The sequence below is a fragment of the Nerophis lumbriciformis genome, linkage group LG21, assembly GCF_033978685.3.
Source record: "Nerophis lumbriciformis linkage group LG21, RoL_Nlum_v2.1, whole genome shotgun sequence".
Lineage (NCBI taxonomy): Eukaryota > Metazoa > Chordata > Actinopteri > Syngnathiformes > Syngnathidae > Nerophis > Nerophis lumbriciformis.
The window spans coordinates 21938914-21957135 of NC_084568.2; the positions used below are offsets into that span (position 1 = coordinate 21938914).

At 39.8% G+C, this 18222-nt stretch overlaps 1 protein-coding gene across 1 annotated transcript in view; it reads right to left on the minus strand.

Moving 5' to 3' along the window:
• Window positions 1-18222, minus strand: part of ext1b (exostosin glycosyltransferase 1b) — a 386065-nt gene that overhangs the window by 85600 nt on the left and 282243 nt on the right. Inside the window, exon 2 of the mRNA XM_061982613.1 lies at window positions 3645-3738. Coding sequence (XP_061838597.1) covers window positions 3645-3738 — 94 coding nt within the window. The remainder of the gene's footprint in view (window positions 1-3644; window positions 3739-18222) is intronic.

The following is an 18222-nucleotide window of genomic DNA, read 5'->3' on the forward strand; positions in this document are numbered from 1 at the left end:
CACACACACACACACACACACACACACACACACACACACACACACACACACACACACACACACACACACACACACACACACACACACACACACACACACACACACACACACACACACACACACACACACACACACACACACACACACACACACACACACACACACACACACACACACACACACACACACACACACACACGCTCACAGTTGACCTCTGTTAGGAATTGCTTTGCTACTCCAAGACAGCCTGCGAATCCTCTTCCAACGACTCGCTTTAAATGGAGGGAATTTGAGGGAGCAGCTGATATCAGTGCCGGTAAGTGTTGGGAACTCGACAACAAAGCCGATATCGGACATGGCTACTTTTTAACGGAGATGCATCGTTTCCGATCATGGAATCGGATCGGGGCAGATTTGGTTTTCCTTTTTTTGACTGATCTTAACCGCACCTGTGTCCCAGTTTACATGCCTTGGGCACTAATACACCCCCATACCATCACAGATGCTGGCTTTTCAACTTTGCGCATGTAACAGTCTGGATGGTTCTTTTCCTCTTTGGTCCGGAGGATACAACGTCCACAGTTTCCAGAAATGCGGACTCGTCAGACCACAGAACACTTTTCCATTTTGCATCAGTCCATCTTAGATGAGATTCGGGCCCAGCGAAACCGGCGGCGTTTCTGGGTGTTGTTGATAAATGGCTTTCACTTTGCATGGTAGAGTTTTAACTTGTACTTACAGATGTAGCAACCAACTGTAGTTACTGACAGTGGTTTTCTGAAGTGTTCCTGAGCCCATGTGGTGATATCCTTTACACACTGATGTCGCTTTTTGATGCAGTACCGCCTGAGGGATCGAAGGTCACGGCCTTGCCGCTTACGTGCAGTGATTTCTCCAGATTCTCTGAATCTTTTGATGATATTAAGGACCGTAGATGGTGAAATCCCTAAATTCCTTGCAATAGCTGGTTGAGAAATGTTGTTCTTAAACTGTTCGACAATTTGCTCACGCATTTGTTCACAAAGTGGTGACCCTCGCCCCATCCTTGTTTATGAATGACTGAGCATTTCATGGAAGCTGCTTTTATACCCAATCATGGCACCCACCTGTTCCCAATCAGCCTGTTCACCTGTGGGATGTTTCACAGTTTAGAGATGCCTACAGTGAACGCCAGATCCGGCCCGACACGTTATTTTAATGTGGCCCACGAAAGCCTGGAAATAATGTGCATACTTCATCTTTCTTTCTAAATGTTTTCATTGTTTCCATTTTGACAGAAAAAATTGTATGTAATACATGAAAATTCATATGTTTTAAACTTTGATATATATATACAAATATTCAATTCTTATTGGTGTGAATCGTTGGGCACCTCGCCATTCCATTTCGATTCTAGGGGTGAGGATTTATTTCATAATCGATACTCAAATCAACACGATTCTTGATTCAAACTGATCTTTGCAATGTATTCCTTGGTATAATAATAACAACACCATAACAAAACAGCTTACAGGTTACAAAACCTCCTTTTGGTTGTTGACGTATGATACATACGTGCACCTAGTAAGCATAGAGATTGCCTAATTTAAAAAAAAAAAAGTTAAATTAATTTGTCCAAAGAAAATTGGATTTTTGAAAATTACAAAAAAAATCGGGATTCACATGTGATTAAAAAACATTTTTTTAGCACCCCTAATTATTATATACTGCATGATAGTTTGTAAAAATAACAATAAAAACTTAAATATCTGCTTGTCACCTTGACTTACGATTTCAAAGCAAGTTATCCATCAATTTGTACGTACAAAAATTAAATAACCAAATGCATAGGCAATAATATAATGAGGCGATTATACTTTTATATTCTTAAATTCACTGTTACAAACGGCCCTCTGAGGGCAGCCATGACTGCGATGTGGCCCTCGATAAAAACAAGTTCGACACCGCTGATCTAGTTGATTGAAAAGCGCTATATAATTCTAATCCATTATTATCATTATGTTCTCTGTGTTTAATTGAGCGGCCTTTTGATGACATTGTGTTTATACTGTATGTATGAGTGTACATTAGTGTTGTCCTGATACCAATATTTTGGTACTGGTACCGGTACCAAAATTATTTCGATACTCTTCTAAATAAAGGGGACCACAAAAAATGGCATTATTGGCTTTATTTTAACAAAAAATCTTACGGTACATCAAACATATGTTTATTATTGCAAGTTTGTCCTTAAATAAAATAGTGAACATACCAGACAACTTGTCTTTTAGTAGTAAGTAAACAAACAAAGGCTCTTAATTAGTCTGCTGACGTATGCAGTAACATATTGTGTCATTTTCCATTCTATTATTTTGTCAACATTATTAAGGACAAGTGGTGGAAAATTAATTATTAATCTACTTGTTCATTTACTGTTAATATCTGCTTACTTTCTCTTTTAACATGTTCTACCTACACTTCTGTTAAAATGTAATAATCACCTATTCTTGTTGTTTGATACTTTACATTACTTTTGGATGATACCACAAATTTAGGTATCGATCTGATACCAAGTAGTTACAGCATCATACATTGGTCATATTCAAAGTCCTCATGTGTCCAGGGACATATTTCCTCAGTTTATAAACATAATATAAATGAAAAAAAAAAGGAAGAAGATGCTGTGATGCCAAAAAATATCGACGTACCGTATTTTTCAGAGTATAAGTCGCACCGGAGTATAAGTCGCACCTGCCGAAAATGCATAATAAAGAAGGAAAAAAACATATATAAGTCGCACTGGAGCCCGGCCAAACTATGAAAAAAACTGCGACTTATAGTCCGAAAAATACGGTAATCATAGTAGTGTTGACTAGATACGCTACAAAACTTGGTATTATTACAGTGGATGTTAGGTGTAGATCCACCAATGGCGTTTGTTTACATTTTGACGCCGGTGAGCTACGGTGTGTAGTGAAGCATGTTTAGCTATTCCTCGTCCTGCAGGGATGATACTTGTAAGAAACTTACTTTATTTGTCGCCATGGAGGCGAGGATTAGTGATTTAGAAGTAGCTAAAACACTGCCGACTGGGGTTGGACTTTAGCCGCTAGCTCGCCATGTCTTAAAGCACCTCTTCCTGAGGGCGTTTCAGTGTTATAACTTCAACTTTATCGTTAGTTTTTAAGCCAAAATGCGTCCGTTCTCCCTTTTCTGTCTACACACCATGTCTGCTTGTAAGTACTCTGTGATTGTGCGCTGCCGAACATGCTCCTCTGCTTGTAAACCAGTAATGACACAATATGACGACGACAGGGGTGCAGGGGTGGTGGACCGGTACTTTTCAAAGGCGGTATAGTACCGAAAATGATTAATTAGTATTGTGGTACTATACTAATACGGGTATACTGTACAACCCTAGTGGACATGTTCAGTGTTAATAATAAAAATGTGATATTTAAGACATTTCATATTCATCCATCCATCCATTTTCTACCGCTTATTCCCTTCCACGTGCTCCTTCAACAGCTGGAGTTTCTATTACCATTCATCTCTTTCAGTCATTCTTAAATTGTCAATAATGTCGCTCGTGGGTAAGAATTCACAGCATACTGTACATTCCACCGTGTGTATTTGTGTGTGAGTCAGCGTGAGAGAGTGCTTACCTGCAGGGCCTCGAGGAAGCGAAAGGAGCCCAGCCTTCTGCCTCGGGGCACTAAGCAGAAGGTGGAGTTATGGAGCATCTCTTTGTAGTCATACCTGCAGAGACACAACACACAGGCGTGAAGCTAGGACATATATCTACAGTAAATGTTAACATGCATTTTTCAAAGCACACACACACACACACACACACTCTGTCTGCATTATTGATGCTGGCTCTACAGATATTAAATGTCTTCTAACAGAAATCCATTGTGGATAGCATTTACACAAAGTCATATCTCTTTACAAATACAGTATAACCCTATGGAGCAGGGATATTTGCCTAAATTGTTTTGAGGGCCACATTTCCAGAAAGCTAAAGACCCGGGGGCCGGACTTCCCCCTTCACTTAAATTGTTTTGAGGGCCACATTTCCAGAAAGCTAAAGACCCGGGGGCCGGACTTCCCCCTTCACTATTAGTCTTATTTTGTATATGAACCAACTCAGTGGCCTAGTGGTTAGAGTGTCCACCCTGAGATTGGTAGGTTGTGAGTTCAAACCCCGGCCAAGTCATACTATAAAAATGGGACCCATTACCTCCCTGCTTGGCACTCAGCATCAGGGGTTGGAATTGGGGGTTAAATCACCAAAAATGATTCCCGGGCGCGGCCACCACTGCTGCTCACTGCTACCCTCACCTCCCAGGGGGTGATCAAGAATCAAATGCAAGTGTGTGTGTGACAATCATTGGTACTTTAACTTTACTTTATTTTCCGGAGAACCGGTGTCATTTCTGCAGCAGACATTTGATTATTGTTTTGTCAGAGTTACAGGGGCTTTCCGCCGTCTTTAAGAACCTTCTGCAAAAATGGGGGTCTCTCACAAGCTTTTGAAACCGAACTTGCGGGCCACCATTTGAGTACCACTAGTATAAGTGAAGAAGTTGAACACTTGACTGACTGCATATGAAGTAAACAAGCTACAGCAACACCTTAGTTCAGTGGTCCCCAACCTTTTTTATTAATTTTTTTAATTTCTTGTGCGGCCCGGTACCAATTGATCCACGGACCGGTACCGGGCCGCACAAGTAATTAAAAAAAAAAAAAAAAAAAAAAAAAAAAGATTAATTTTTTTATTTATTTTTTTATTTTTTTATTTAAAATTAAATCAACATAAAAAAAACAAGATACACTTACAATTAGTGCACCAACCCAAAAAACCTTCCTCCCCCATTTGTGCTTTCACACAAAAGGGTTGTTTCTTTCTGTTATTAATATTCTGGTTCCTACATTATATATCAATATATATCAATACAGTCTGCAAGGGATACAGTCCGTAAGCACACATGATTGTATTTTTTATGACAAAAAAAAAAAAATAATTAAATACCATGCCCCCCCCGGTCCGTGGGACAAATTTTCAAGCGTTGACCGGCCGCAGTTACAAAAAGGTTGGGGACCACTTGCCAACCCTCCCGATTTTCCTGGGAGACTCACGAATTTTAGTGCCCCTCCCGAAAATCTCCCAGGGCAACCATTCTCCCGAATTTCTCCCGATTTCACCCCGGACAACAATATTGGGGGCATGCCTTAAAGGCACTGCCTTTAGCGTCCTCTACAACCTGTCGTCACGTCCGTTTTTCCTCCATACAAACAGCATGCCGGCCCAGTCACATAATGTATGCGGCTTTTGCACACACATAAGTGAATGCAATGCATACTTGGTCAACAGCCATACAGGTCACACTGAGGGTGGCCGTATAAACAACTTTAACACTGTTACAAATATGCGCCACACTGTGAACCCACACCAAACAAGAATGACAAACACATTTCGGGAGAACATCCGCACCGTAAAACAACATAAACACAACAGAACAAATACCCAGAATCCCTTGCAGCACTAACTCTTCCGGGACGCTACAATATACACCCCCGCTACCACCAAACCCCGCCCACCTCAATTGGCAACATTGTTTGCAATATGGGTTTTTCGAGGTGGAAACAATCCAAGTCGTATCCCTAGGTACTGCTGTGGAATGTAAAAGTGTAAAAATTGCCTCTCCAGAACCCAGTGAAGAAGGAAGATTGCCAATATTGGCGACAGGTAGAAAAATATGACCCTGGTTGTAGATAACCGGAATCTATAATCCCCATTCAACAATGTTCTCCACCGTGACGCCACACATCTCACAAACAGCTCAATTTGTCTATTTCTTGGAGAGAGAGAACCTCTTTCCCCTCTGCTCTCTCCATTGAGGTGTGTCTTATTGCTCACTAAACAGGGTGATCAGCCCTGCACCAGGGGTAATGAGCTGAGAGTGACACCTGCTTCCACCACACAGCCTGCTCAGTGTGTGTGTGAGTGTGTGTGTGTGTGTGTGTGTGTGTGTGTGTGTGGCAGAAACACACACACACACACATAAACACAAAAATGATTGTATTCGTTACCTTCTTGAGACCTCCGAATAATGCCTACCTCTTTAGGACCACCCTTTCTAGATATATAAAGATGTGTATTTATAACATTAATAATATATACATACTATGAAAATATAAAAAAAGCTTGTTGTGAAAAATTAGTTGGAATTTCACAGGAAAAAGGTCACAATTTCACAAGAAAAATGTAGAATTTTGGCAGTGTTATAATAAAAGTCGTAATTTTACTCAACGCAAGTCAAAAGGTTACAAGAAAAACTGAACATTTGTGCAATATTAGGATAAAAGTCGGAATTTTACTCAACAACAGTCGCAATTTTACAAAAAAAAGCATAACATTTTGGCTATGAAAAGACTCGGAATTCTCCTCGACAAAAGTCACAATTTTATGAGAAAAGTTTAACATTTTAGCAATACTGTAATAATAATCGGAATTTAACTTGACAAAATTATAATTTAAATCAAAAAATTTCACTATTTTACAAGAACAAAAAAACATAGGCAATATTGTGACAAAAGTCAGAATTTCATATGACAAATGTCACCATTTTGCATTAAAAAAAAATCATAATTTCACATAAAAAAGTAACTTAAATATTGCAATTGCAATATTACAGAAACAGAAAGAATAAGAGAAATTGTTCCCAATTTTATAAGAAAAAAGTCGACACTTTGTGAGGAAAAAGTCTGCTTCTAGTAAATTAATTTTGGGGGGAATGTTTTGTGTGTAATTGGTTTTTAATCTTCATTATTAATGTCACGGTATTACAGTATGTCTCTATATACATTTATTTATTTATTTATTTTTATTAATTTTGGCCAAAGGGCGAGCATTTAAATTTTTTACACACACTTGTTATTTCATATGTTGACCAGAGGAGGAGCACTTTTAAAACCGACACAGTCAATTTGAAAAATCCCTTCTTTTTGGGACTGCCCTAATTTTTATAGATTTCACCACCAGGGGTGCAAATGAGACATTCTCTATTAGATGCAATGGTTTTCTGTATTAGGACCATGATTTATTTCCTAACTTGTTCACCGGTCCTCATATGGAAGGTACTTTTCCTTGTTGATGTCTCAAGAAGGGTAGAAATACAAGAACACACACACGCACACACACACACCCGCGCGCGCGCGCACACACACACACACACACACACACACACACACACACACACACACACACACACACACACACACACACACACACACACACACACACACACACACACACACACACACACACACACACACACACACACAAAGAATAAAACATTTTGTGTGTCTGCCCATATGTTCGTATTGATTACTAAAAGCAATAGTATATTGCATATTTCATTTTTATAGTACATTGACTTCTAATCGTACAGAAGCAACCCTGGGCCAACTACTGTACTTTTGTAATCAATATTATTGATGGATACCTCTTATGTTGCTTTAGTATTAGTGTTGATGTTAATGTTTATAGGTGGAGGAGGGGGGGCTAACAGGGTGACTCAATTGCTTCCCCACAGTTACAATTCAAATGGAAAGGAATGAATGGAAATCATAATGGAAAGCAATATAAAGACTCAAATGAATCAATACGTTCAGTCCGCCGTACACAATATAGAAAGCAGATAATAGATCATAAACGTGACTATGTAGAGAAAAAAGAGATAGGTAAATAGTTTTTTTTTAATAAACCATACAGTATAGACCTGTTGTGTTTGTACCAGGAATTAGCACCGTGTCGTTAAATGTGAAAAGGTACCCATCCCTATTTGTTACTCACTAAATTAGTCAAACATTTACACTTTAGCAGTTGTTTAAACAGTGGTGTGCCGTCAGGGCCAGCAAGGCCTTGTCTACTGGTCTAACATAACCAGAAATCATGATAATTAAAGACAAAAGTATTTTTTTATTTACTTTCCCTAAATATCTAAAAGTATTCATATTCTCTTCATGTCATATTATGCTTCTTCCAGTGCTGTTGTTTTTAGTTTGACTTTGTATCCAATCAGAATTCAGCTAGCTTATGTTGCCATGCTGTGCCAAATCTGGGCCTTCAGAATCAACAATGCGGGCGTCTATGCACTGTAAGTGAACGGGCACATACAGTTGATAGATAATTGCGATAGCCAATCAGATCACGAGTGGTTGTCCGTAAGGCCTTCAAGCTGGCCTCACGTTGAACGTGACATTTACGCGTCCTGTGATTGGATACTCACTGGTTTGAACTGCGGCGGTGCTATGCAGATCTTCAGAGCCACAAAATTCATCCGTTAGCGGATTAATTTGAGAACACATATACCGTATTTTTCAGAGTATAAGTCGCTCCGGAGTATAAGGCGCACTGGTCAAAAATGCATAATAAAGAAGGAAAAAAACATATATAAGTCGCACTGGAGTATAAGTCACATTTTTGGGGGAAATGTATTTGATAAAACCCAACACCAAGAATAGACATTTGAAAGTCAATTTAAAATAAATAAAGAATAGTGAACAACAGGCTGAATAAGTGCACGTTATATGAGGCATAAATAACCAACTGAGAACGTGCCTGGTATGTTAACGTAACATATTATGGTAAGAGTCATTCAAATAACTATAACATATAGAACATGCTATACGTTTACCAAACAATCTGTCACTCCTAATCGCTAAATCCCATGAAATCTTATACGTCTAGTCTCTTACGTGAATGAGCTAAATAATATTATTTGATATTTTACGGTAATGTGTTAATCATTTCACACATAAGTCGCTCCTGAGTATAAGTCACACCTATGAAAAAAACTGCGACTTATAGTCTGAAAAATACGGTAGCTAAAAAAAAAAAACATGCTAAAGGTAGCATGTGTCAAGTACCAAGTTATGACTGAAGTGTACGCATGAAAAATTAGCTATGAAAGTTAGCTAAGCATCTTAACAGGTAGCATGTCTCGAGTACCAAGTTATGAGTCTGAGGTGTACGCCTGCAAAATCATCAAAAAAGTTAGCATGCTAATGCTTTTTAGCATACACACAATGGAAGCCTTTCAGCATTCACACAAACGTTATGTTATTGTTTTAATTAGATATAAAAATTGTATTCATATTGTTTACAAAATATGCGACTATAAGGCACGTATCAACAAAACTACCGTATTTTTCGGAGTATAAGTCGCTCCGGAGTATAAGTTGCACCGGCCGAAAATGCATAATAAAGAAGGAAAAAAACATATAAGTCACACTGGAGTATAAGTCACATTTTTGGGGGGACATTTTCAGACTTATTTTTTCCCTGTACAGGCCTTCACTTTTGTCTTCATTATGTGAAAATCTGACCTTTTTTTCCCCTTTCTAAACTTAATCTCGAGCAGACACGAGCTCAGCACAGATGTCTTGATAGGTCATCTGCTACAGGCGCGGCCCCGCCCACCACGTGTCCATCAACCTGCCATCTGTCTCGCAACTTTTTCCCGCCGCTCTGCTAGGAACAGCAACTTGGGAGTTTGACTGCATCTTGGCAATAGAGTGCACTTTTGATTAAAAGGAAAACAACAAGTGCAAATAAGCGTGCCCGTGGAAGCCAGCCAGTCGGAGAAGGTTTTAAAGCACCGGGAGGACCAAAAGGGCTAATATCAGTCCCAAAAAAACTGCAGACATGGACAGCATGATGACCAATGTAAGTAATGCAATCAAAATAATTACCGTATTTTCCGGACCATAAGGCACACTGCCGATGAGCGGGTCTAGTCAGGTCTATTTTCATACAAAAGGCGCACCGGATTATAAGGCGCATTAAAGGGGTCATATTCTGATTTATTTTTTTCTAAATGTAAAACACTTCCTTGTGGTCTACATAAAATGTAATGGTGGTTCTTTGGTCAAAATGTTGCATAGATTATATTTTACAGATCATCTTCAAGCCGCTTTCTGACAGTCGCTTCAGGATGCGCCGTTTTGTGGGCGGTCTTATTTACGTGGCTCACCTTCGACAGCGTCTTTTCTCCGTCATCTTTGTTGTGTCCTGTGAAAAACCGTCCGACCGGAACTCTCTAATAACTAAAGTTCCTTGGGTGAATAATGTAAACTCACTACACCGGTATGTTTTAGCGCTTTCATGGCGAGTTTACTGACAGATATAAGTAAGAACTTAACACTACTTTATATTAGAAATGGCAACTGAAACTCATTCTCCTTCTATGCCACATGAATATGGAATGCACTCCCAACAGGTGTAAGAGAAAGTGCATCTTTATCCTCCTTCAAAACCGCACTAAAACAACACCTCCAGGCAACTTCAACCCTTGACTAACACCCTCCCCCCACCACATCCCACCTCCCCGCATTGTAAATAATCAAATGTAAATAATCAAATGTATTTCTAATGTATATACTTGTTTTTATGCTATCTGAACTCACTATGTTCTCTGCTCGCTGTACATATCCTACTAAGTCAGACCTACACTGTTCCTTCAAACCCTCCTCATCCCACCCCCCGGATTGTAAATAATGTAAATAATACAATGTATATACTCTGATGATTAACTTGTGTGATGACTGTATCATGCTGATAGTATATATTTGTACCATGAATTGATTTACGTGGACCCCGACTTAAACAAGTTGAAAAACTTATTCGGGTGTTACCATTTAGTGGTCAATTGTACGGAATATGTACTGTACTGTGCAGATTGCACAGTACATATTAGTAGATTACTAATATAAGTTTCAATCAATCAATCAAAGCGGAGGATGGATGTCCCATAACAAGAAGACAGAGAAAAAGAAGAAGTTTATCGACTACTGTGTCGGCAGTACAAAACTACAAAGGCGGACGCGCACAAATTTTCAGGACTTATGCAGATCCCTAATACAGATCAGCAGGTACCAGAAGGTAAGAAAAGTTGCTTTTGCATAATATTGCGAAACAAAACGCCAGATATGTCTTACCTTATACACACACCATAATAATACTCGTATGTTGAAGCACAGTACAATCCATCAAGCGGTGCGGCTTCATAGCTTATCAAAGTCGTACATTTTGATACATTTTTGAGCAGAATCTCCTCATCCAGAAACAACAACAACGCCAAAAATGTGTTCCGTGAAAAAATGTCCGACTGGAGCTCCCTAATAACTAAAGTTCCTTGGGTGAATAACGTAAACTCACTACACCGGTATGTTTTAGCGCTTTCGTGGCGAGTTTACTGACAGATATAAGTAAGAACTTTACACTACTTTATATGAGAAATGGCAACAGCGGAGGATGAATGTCCCATAACAAGAAGATAGAGAAAAAGAAGAAGCTTATTGACCACGGTGTCGGCACGGACTACAAAGGCGGACGCGCGCAATTTTTCATCCCAAATACAGATCAGCAGGTACCATAAGGTACGAAGAGTTGCTTTCGCATAATATTGCAAAACAAACGCCAGATAATATGTCTTACCTTATACACACACCATAATAATACTCGTTTGTTGAAGCACAGTACAATCCATCACACGGGGCGGCTTCATAGCTTACCAAAGTCGTACTAAACATTCGGATAGATTTTTGAGCGCCGTGTGTAATGTTCTATATTTTCAATGGAACATATACAATGTTGGTGTTTTTTACTTGAGTCCAATGTTCCCTCTAAGGTGCACGCCTGTGCAATTGCGCACTGCTCAAGCGTCCTCTGCGCACGGCAAATCTATGCCAGGCACAAAATCAAATAAAAAAATAAGGGCATAACAATTTTCGACACGACACGGACACGACAGAGAAAACCGTTTTCGTCATCATTGTTCAAATATTGTAACGTCTGTCGAGACGCTTTGAGGACATGAATTCCATCCATCACTTTACTGAGCAAACCTCTTTAATGTCGGCCATAAACACATCACCAAAACATTAGTAAAAAAAATATCATCTAGCAAAACTGTTCATTTTCTGCAGTACAAACCAGACTAAAGCCAACTTTGTTATATCAACAGCAGCCGCTCGCTCTTTCTTACTTGTGCCAACACATACACATATGGCACTTAGCCAGTGATGCGTTTACAGCCACACAAAAAGTCGGACAACTCCAACACCACACATAAAGGGTCATTCCAGGTCCAATCAAATGTGTGCTTATTCTAGTGTCATTTATTAGGAATCTTAATTTATAAATATTAATCATGAAATGCTGTTAGTATATTAAATAAATAATAATACAAATATATTCTTTACAAACAGGAAGTTGCAGGAATGTACACATGATTCCCTGCTTACATCTCATTGTGCAACATGTGAATGTTTTAATGGGAACTAAATGCAATGTCTGAAAGGGATACAAATTATTTCCAAAGCAGGACCTCCACCCAGACAAACAATACAAGTACAGAGTTCATGAACAACAATATTTTTTGTTATTGTCAATGTAAGTGGGCCTAAACACTTATATTAGAAAATAACCTCATGGAAATGACTGCTGTCATTTGATTATAATAATAAGAGAATGTTGTCTGTCTATCTGTGTTGGCCCTGCGGTGAGGTGGGGGACTAAGTCCAGAGTGTACACCGCCTTCCGCCCGAATGCAGCTGAGATAGGCTCCAGCACCCCCCGCGACCCCGAAAGGGACACACAGTAGAAAATGGATGGATGGACAGAGATTGAACTTGTTATTTAGTCAGGTTTGGGACAGGTGTGCTGCTGGTGTAGCCACAGTGTGCACGTCTGATGTTGCTCACATGTGCTCCACTCAATGCTCAAGGAGTTTTTGCGTTTGCTCACACACATGAAAAATTAGAGGGAACATTGCTTGAGTCATATTGCAGTCTACACATATCTCTTACGTGTGACTGCCATCTACTGGTCACACTTATCATTTCACCATGTACCAAATAAAATAGCATCGAGGTCGGTAAGCACAACCAAAATTATTCCATACATTACGCGCGAAAAATAGTCAGACAAATACGGTAATGCATGGTTTATTTTCAAAATAATTACCACTCTTAGAAAGAATATTAGATCCAATGCAACACAGTGGACACGTGCTGACACGATGTAATCAGTACAGTCATACACAAGTGTGTTACTGCACATGTTCGCACTCCCTCCAGCCGCACACGCCTTGACACACGTACAATGGTGCCTTTTTTTCACCTGCACCTCTAATGAAGTACGTGGACGAGTCAACCTGTGATGAAAAAAAAAAACCCCTCATTGACACCTTCATGCACTGCACTCGACACCGAAAGCCACTTGAAAATGCAACAGCTGTACGAGCTGGCGTTGATATTATATTACCTGTCAAGGAAGAGGAATGCGCAATCTAAGGGACGCACATTCTGTTGTCTCCAAAGCCACCACGGGAACAGTTTCAATTATAGATACTGATTTAGGAGTACACCTGATCTACTTGCTGTGACTGAGATTGTGCCAAATGGTCTTTTTTTTTTTATATATATATAAGCGCAGAGACAGTTGAATGAGCCACAGGTGAGGCTGCAGGGGGAAATCTCAAATAGGAATACCCCTACTGTGTAAATCCAACTTGGCGTTACCTTCTTCCTGCCTCCCACTGCTCCTTTCCTCTCACCTCTTCCTTACCTTGAGCATCCTGTTGATTTGGACTTCAAACAGGACTTTGGCCTTCTTTTACATACGTGTGTTGTTTGGCTCCATTCTAGTGACAACAATTCCCTTACTGGATTTGTTCTGGAAGCCTCCTGCTCGATTACTGTATTTCCAGCCTTTAACACTTGTGCAGCCTTAAAATTGACTACACACACTCACTCTTTTGATCCAAAAGGGACCCGCTCATAAAAGTGTCATAAATCGGGAATTAGTTAAATTAATGTATTTTTCAGACTATAAGGCGCACTTAAAAGCCATTAATTTTCTCAAAAATCGACAGTGCGCCTTATAAACCGGTGCGCCTAAATACGGAATAATTCTGTTTTTTTTTACCGACCTCACAGCTATTTTATTTGGTACATGGTGTAATGATAAATATGACCAGTAGATGGCAGTCACACATAAGAGATACATTGAAGACTGCAATATGAGGCCAGTAAACAACCCCAAAACGTTAAATGTTCCATTGAGAATAAGGCACTCAAAAATCTGTCAAAATGTTTTATTATGACTTTGGTAAGCTATGAAGCCGCACCGCTTGATGGATTGTCAACATACGAGTATTATTATGGTGTGTGTACAATGACCACAAAATGGCACCCATTAGCAGACATATTATCTGGCGTTTTGTTTCACAATAATATGCAAAACCAACTTTTCTTACCTTCTGGTACCTGCTGATGTGTATTTGAGATCTGCATAAGTCCTGAAAATTTGCGCGCGTCCGTCATTGTAGTCCGTGCCGACACCGTAGTCGATAAGCTTCTTCTTTTTCTCTATCTTCTCGTTAGGGGGCATTCAGCTGTTGCCATTTCTAATATAAAGTAGTGTAAAGTTCTTACTTATATCTGTCAGTAAACTCGCCATGAAAGTGCTAAAAACTACCGGTGTAGTGAGTTTACATAATTCACCAACATAACTTTAGTTATTAGAGAGTTCCGGCGTTGTTGTTGCACTAGTGAGCCACAGATGAGGAGAAGCTGCTCCGTTATTGATTTAAGTAAAGTCTGAATGTCATTTAAACAGTTAGCTCCATCTTTTGACACTTCTTCCACTCCCGTCCTTGCACGCTCAACAAAGATGACGGGGAGAAGACGCTGTCGAAGGTGAGCCACGTAAATAAGACCGCCCACAAAACGGCACGTCCTAAAGCGACTGTCAGAAAGCGACTTGAAGATGGTCTGTAAAACATAATCTATGCAACATTTTGACCAAAGAACCACCATTACATGTGATGTAGACCATAAGGAAGTGTTTTACATTTAGAAAAAAATCATAATATGACCCCTTTAATGCGCCTTATACACCAGTGCGCCTTTTGTATGAAAATAGACCTGAATAGACCCGTAATTGGCTGTGAGCCTTTTAATCTGGTGCGCTTTATGGTCCAGAAAATACGGTATTATTTTTTGCTTTCAAGACTTAACATTTTTTAACAACTTTGATTTAAAGTTTTTATTATTTGTTATGTTTTTTTAATGTTTTATTGTATTTTTATAAAAAAAAAAAAAAAAAGGAAAATTCAAAACATGTACCGTATGTTTCAGACCATAAAACGCACCGGATTATAAGGCGCACTGCAGATGAACATGTCTATTCAAAGGCACACTGTTTTTTATTTTTTAAAGTTTTATTGCATTTTTGTCAAAAAACCCTAATTGTTTTTTATAATTGGAAAAAGAAAAGAATGTACCATATTTCTCAAACCATAGGGTGCACCTGATTATAAGGCGCAATGCCGATGAGCATGTCTATTCAGGTCTATTGTAAGGTGCATTAAAGGAGTCACTTTATGATTTTTTCTACATTTAAAACACTTTCTTGTGGTCTACATAACATGTGATGGTGGTTCTTTGGTCAAAATGTTGCATAGATTATGTTTTACAGATCATCTTCAAGTCGCTTTCTGACAGTCGCTTCAGGATGCGCCGTTTGTGGGCGGTCTTCGACAGCGTCTTTTCCCCGTCATCTTTGTTGTAGCGGTAGTTTTAAGCGCTTCCATAGCGAGTCTAGTGACAGATATAAGTTAAAACTTTACGCTACTTTGTATTAGAAATGGCAACAGCGAAGATAAATGCCACATAACAAGAGGATTGAGAAAAAGAAGGAGCTTATTGACAATGGCAATAGCGGACGGGCACACATTTTTGGGGACTTATTGGGATCCCAAATATCAGCAAGTACCAATAAGTCAGAAAAGTTGGTTTTGCATAATATTGCGAAACAAAAGACCAGATAATATGTCTCCTAATAGGTGCCATTTTGGGGTCCTTCCATAATAACACATTTATGTTGAAGCACAGTACGTCTGACTATGGTAGCCGTAATGTGCCGACAATCCATCAAGCGGTGCGGCTTCATAGCTTACCAAAGTTGTGCTAAAAAATGTTGACAGATTTTTGAGCGTTGTGAGTAATGTTCTATATTCTCAATGAAACATCTAAGTTTTGAAATTGCTTTGGCAGCGCCATTTATTTAATAGGCTGCGATAAGAAACATTGGTTTACTATATAGTTGAGATGCATGATTTATAACCGAGCATTAACTTTTCCTAACTCAAAATCAATACAGCAGCAGCAAAAGCAGCTCAAGCTCGTTTTCATTATTTATCTTATGGCGGGTTGCTAGCCAGCTAGTAGCTGGCTAGTCACTAGTGGTCGGAGGAGCAGTGTGAGCAAGGCACCCTCCACACATTATTTTGAAGATAAACACAAGTCATCTACCAAAATAAGCCGCTATTTTTTCCCCCACACCTTTAACGCTGCAACTGATTAATGGATTTTTCGGGTTCACATGTAATTTGTAATACATTTAGCTTCGTCCCGTTAGACCAATGAAATTGCTTAGCGGGTCACGGTGGACCAATGAAACAGTCCACAATAAAATAAACACACTCACAAAATCCTTCAGTCAGCCATTTAGCCTGTTATGGACTCACCCTCCAAATGCACAAGACGCAGCCCCAAAGCCAAAGACGATCGAAAAAGGGGTCCAAAAGGTTCGACCGCCATGCCCCAAAGACGAGGCGTGGAAGCGTGCCGAGCGCCTCCGCAAGACTAGACAGAGTCCGGAGGTACTCGGTAACACTTCCGTCTTTTCCGGTGAAATATGTAAACCACGGGTGTCAAAGTGCAGCACGTTGTAGGAATAAAATGAAAAAAAAAAACATGGCAAAAAGAGAACAAAAAGGCATACGTACACGTTTTTTTTAGCCGTGAAAAAAATGTATGCACATGCGTAATGGCTGATTATGCAAATTAGTCAAAAGGGTCATCTACCAAAATTTACGGACTGTAAGCCGTCCCCCCCCGCCCCCCCACCCCATCTTGTACGCTGCGACTGATTAATGTTTTGTTTTTGCGTTCACATATAATTTGTAATCAATTTAGCTTCGTCCCGTCAGACCAATGAAATTGCTTAGCGGGTCACGGTGGACCAATGAAATTGTCCACAATAAAATAAACACACTCACAAAATCACTCAGTTAGCCATTTAGCGTGTTATGGACTCACCGTCTAAATGCACAAGACGCAGCCCCAAAGCCAAAGACGATCGAAAAAGGGGTCCGAAAGGCTCGACCGCCATACCCCAAAAACGAGGCATGGAGGCGTGCCGAGCGCCTCCGAAACAGTAGACAGAGTCCGGAGGTACTCGGTAACACTTCCGTCTTTTCCGGTGAAATATGTAAACCACGGGTGTCAAAGTGCAGCACGTTGTAGGAATAAAATAAAGAAAAAAAAACATGACAAAAATACAACAAAAAGGCATACGTACACGTTTTTTTTAGCCGCGGAAAAAATGTATGCACATGCGTAATGGTTGATTATGCAAATTAGACAAAAGGGTCATCTACCAAAATTTACAAACTGTAAGCCGCTATTCCGCCCCCCCCCCCCCCCCCTTGTACGCTGCAACTGATTGTTTTTTTTTGCGTTCACATATAATTTGTAATAAATTTAGCTTCGTCCCGACCATTGAAATTGCTTAACGGGTCACGATGGACCATTGAAACTGTCCACAATAAAATAAACACACTCACAAAATCCTTCAGTCAGCCATTTAGCGTGTTATGGACTCACCCTCCAAATGCACAAGACGCAGCCCCAAAGCCAAAAACGATCGAAAAAGGGGTCTGAAAGGCTCGACCGCCATGCCCTAAAGACTCCGCAAGACTAGACAGAGTCTGGAGGTACTCGGTAACACTTCCGTCTTTTCCGGTGAAATATGTAAACCACGGGTGTCAACGTGCAGCACGTTGTAGGAATAAAATGAAAAAATAGAACAAAAAGGCAAAAGTCCAAGTTTTTTTTTAGCTGCGAAAAAAATTAATGCACATGCGTAATGGTCAATTATGCAAATTAGTCAAAAGGGACATCTACCAAAAACACCTGAGTACTTGAATAGACTTGAACACACAATAGTCCACATTCAGATGTAAGTTGGGTTGTTCCTGGTGCCAGGCGGCAGACGCTTAATTACCTCCTGTCGCCCAAACACAAAGCTTCAAATCCGCCACCAGCTGATGCGGCGCCCAGCAAGCAGAGAGAAAAATCCAATTTATTGCATATTAGGACTCT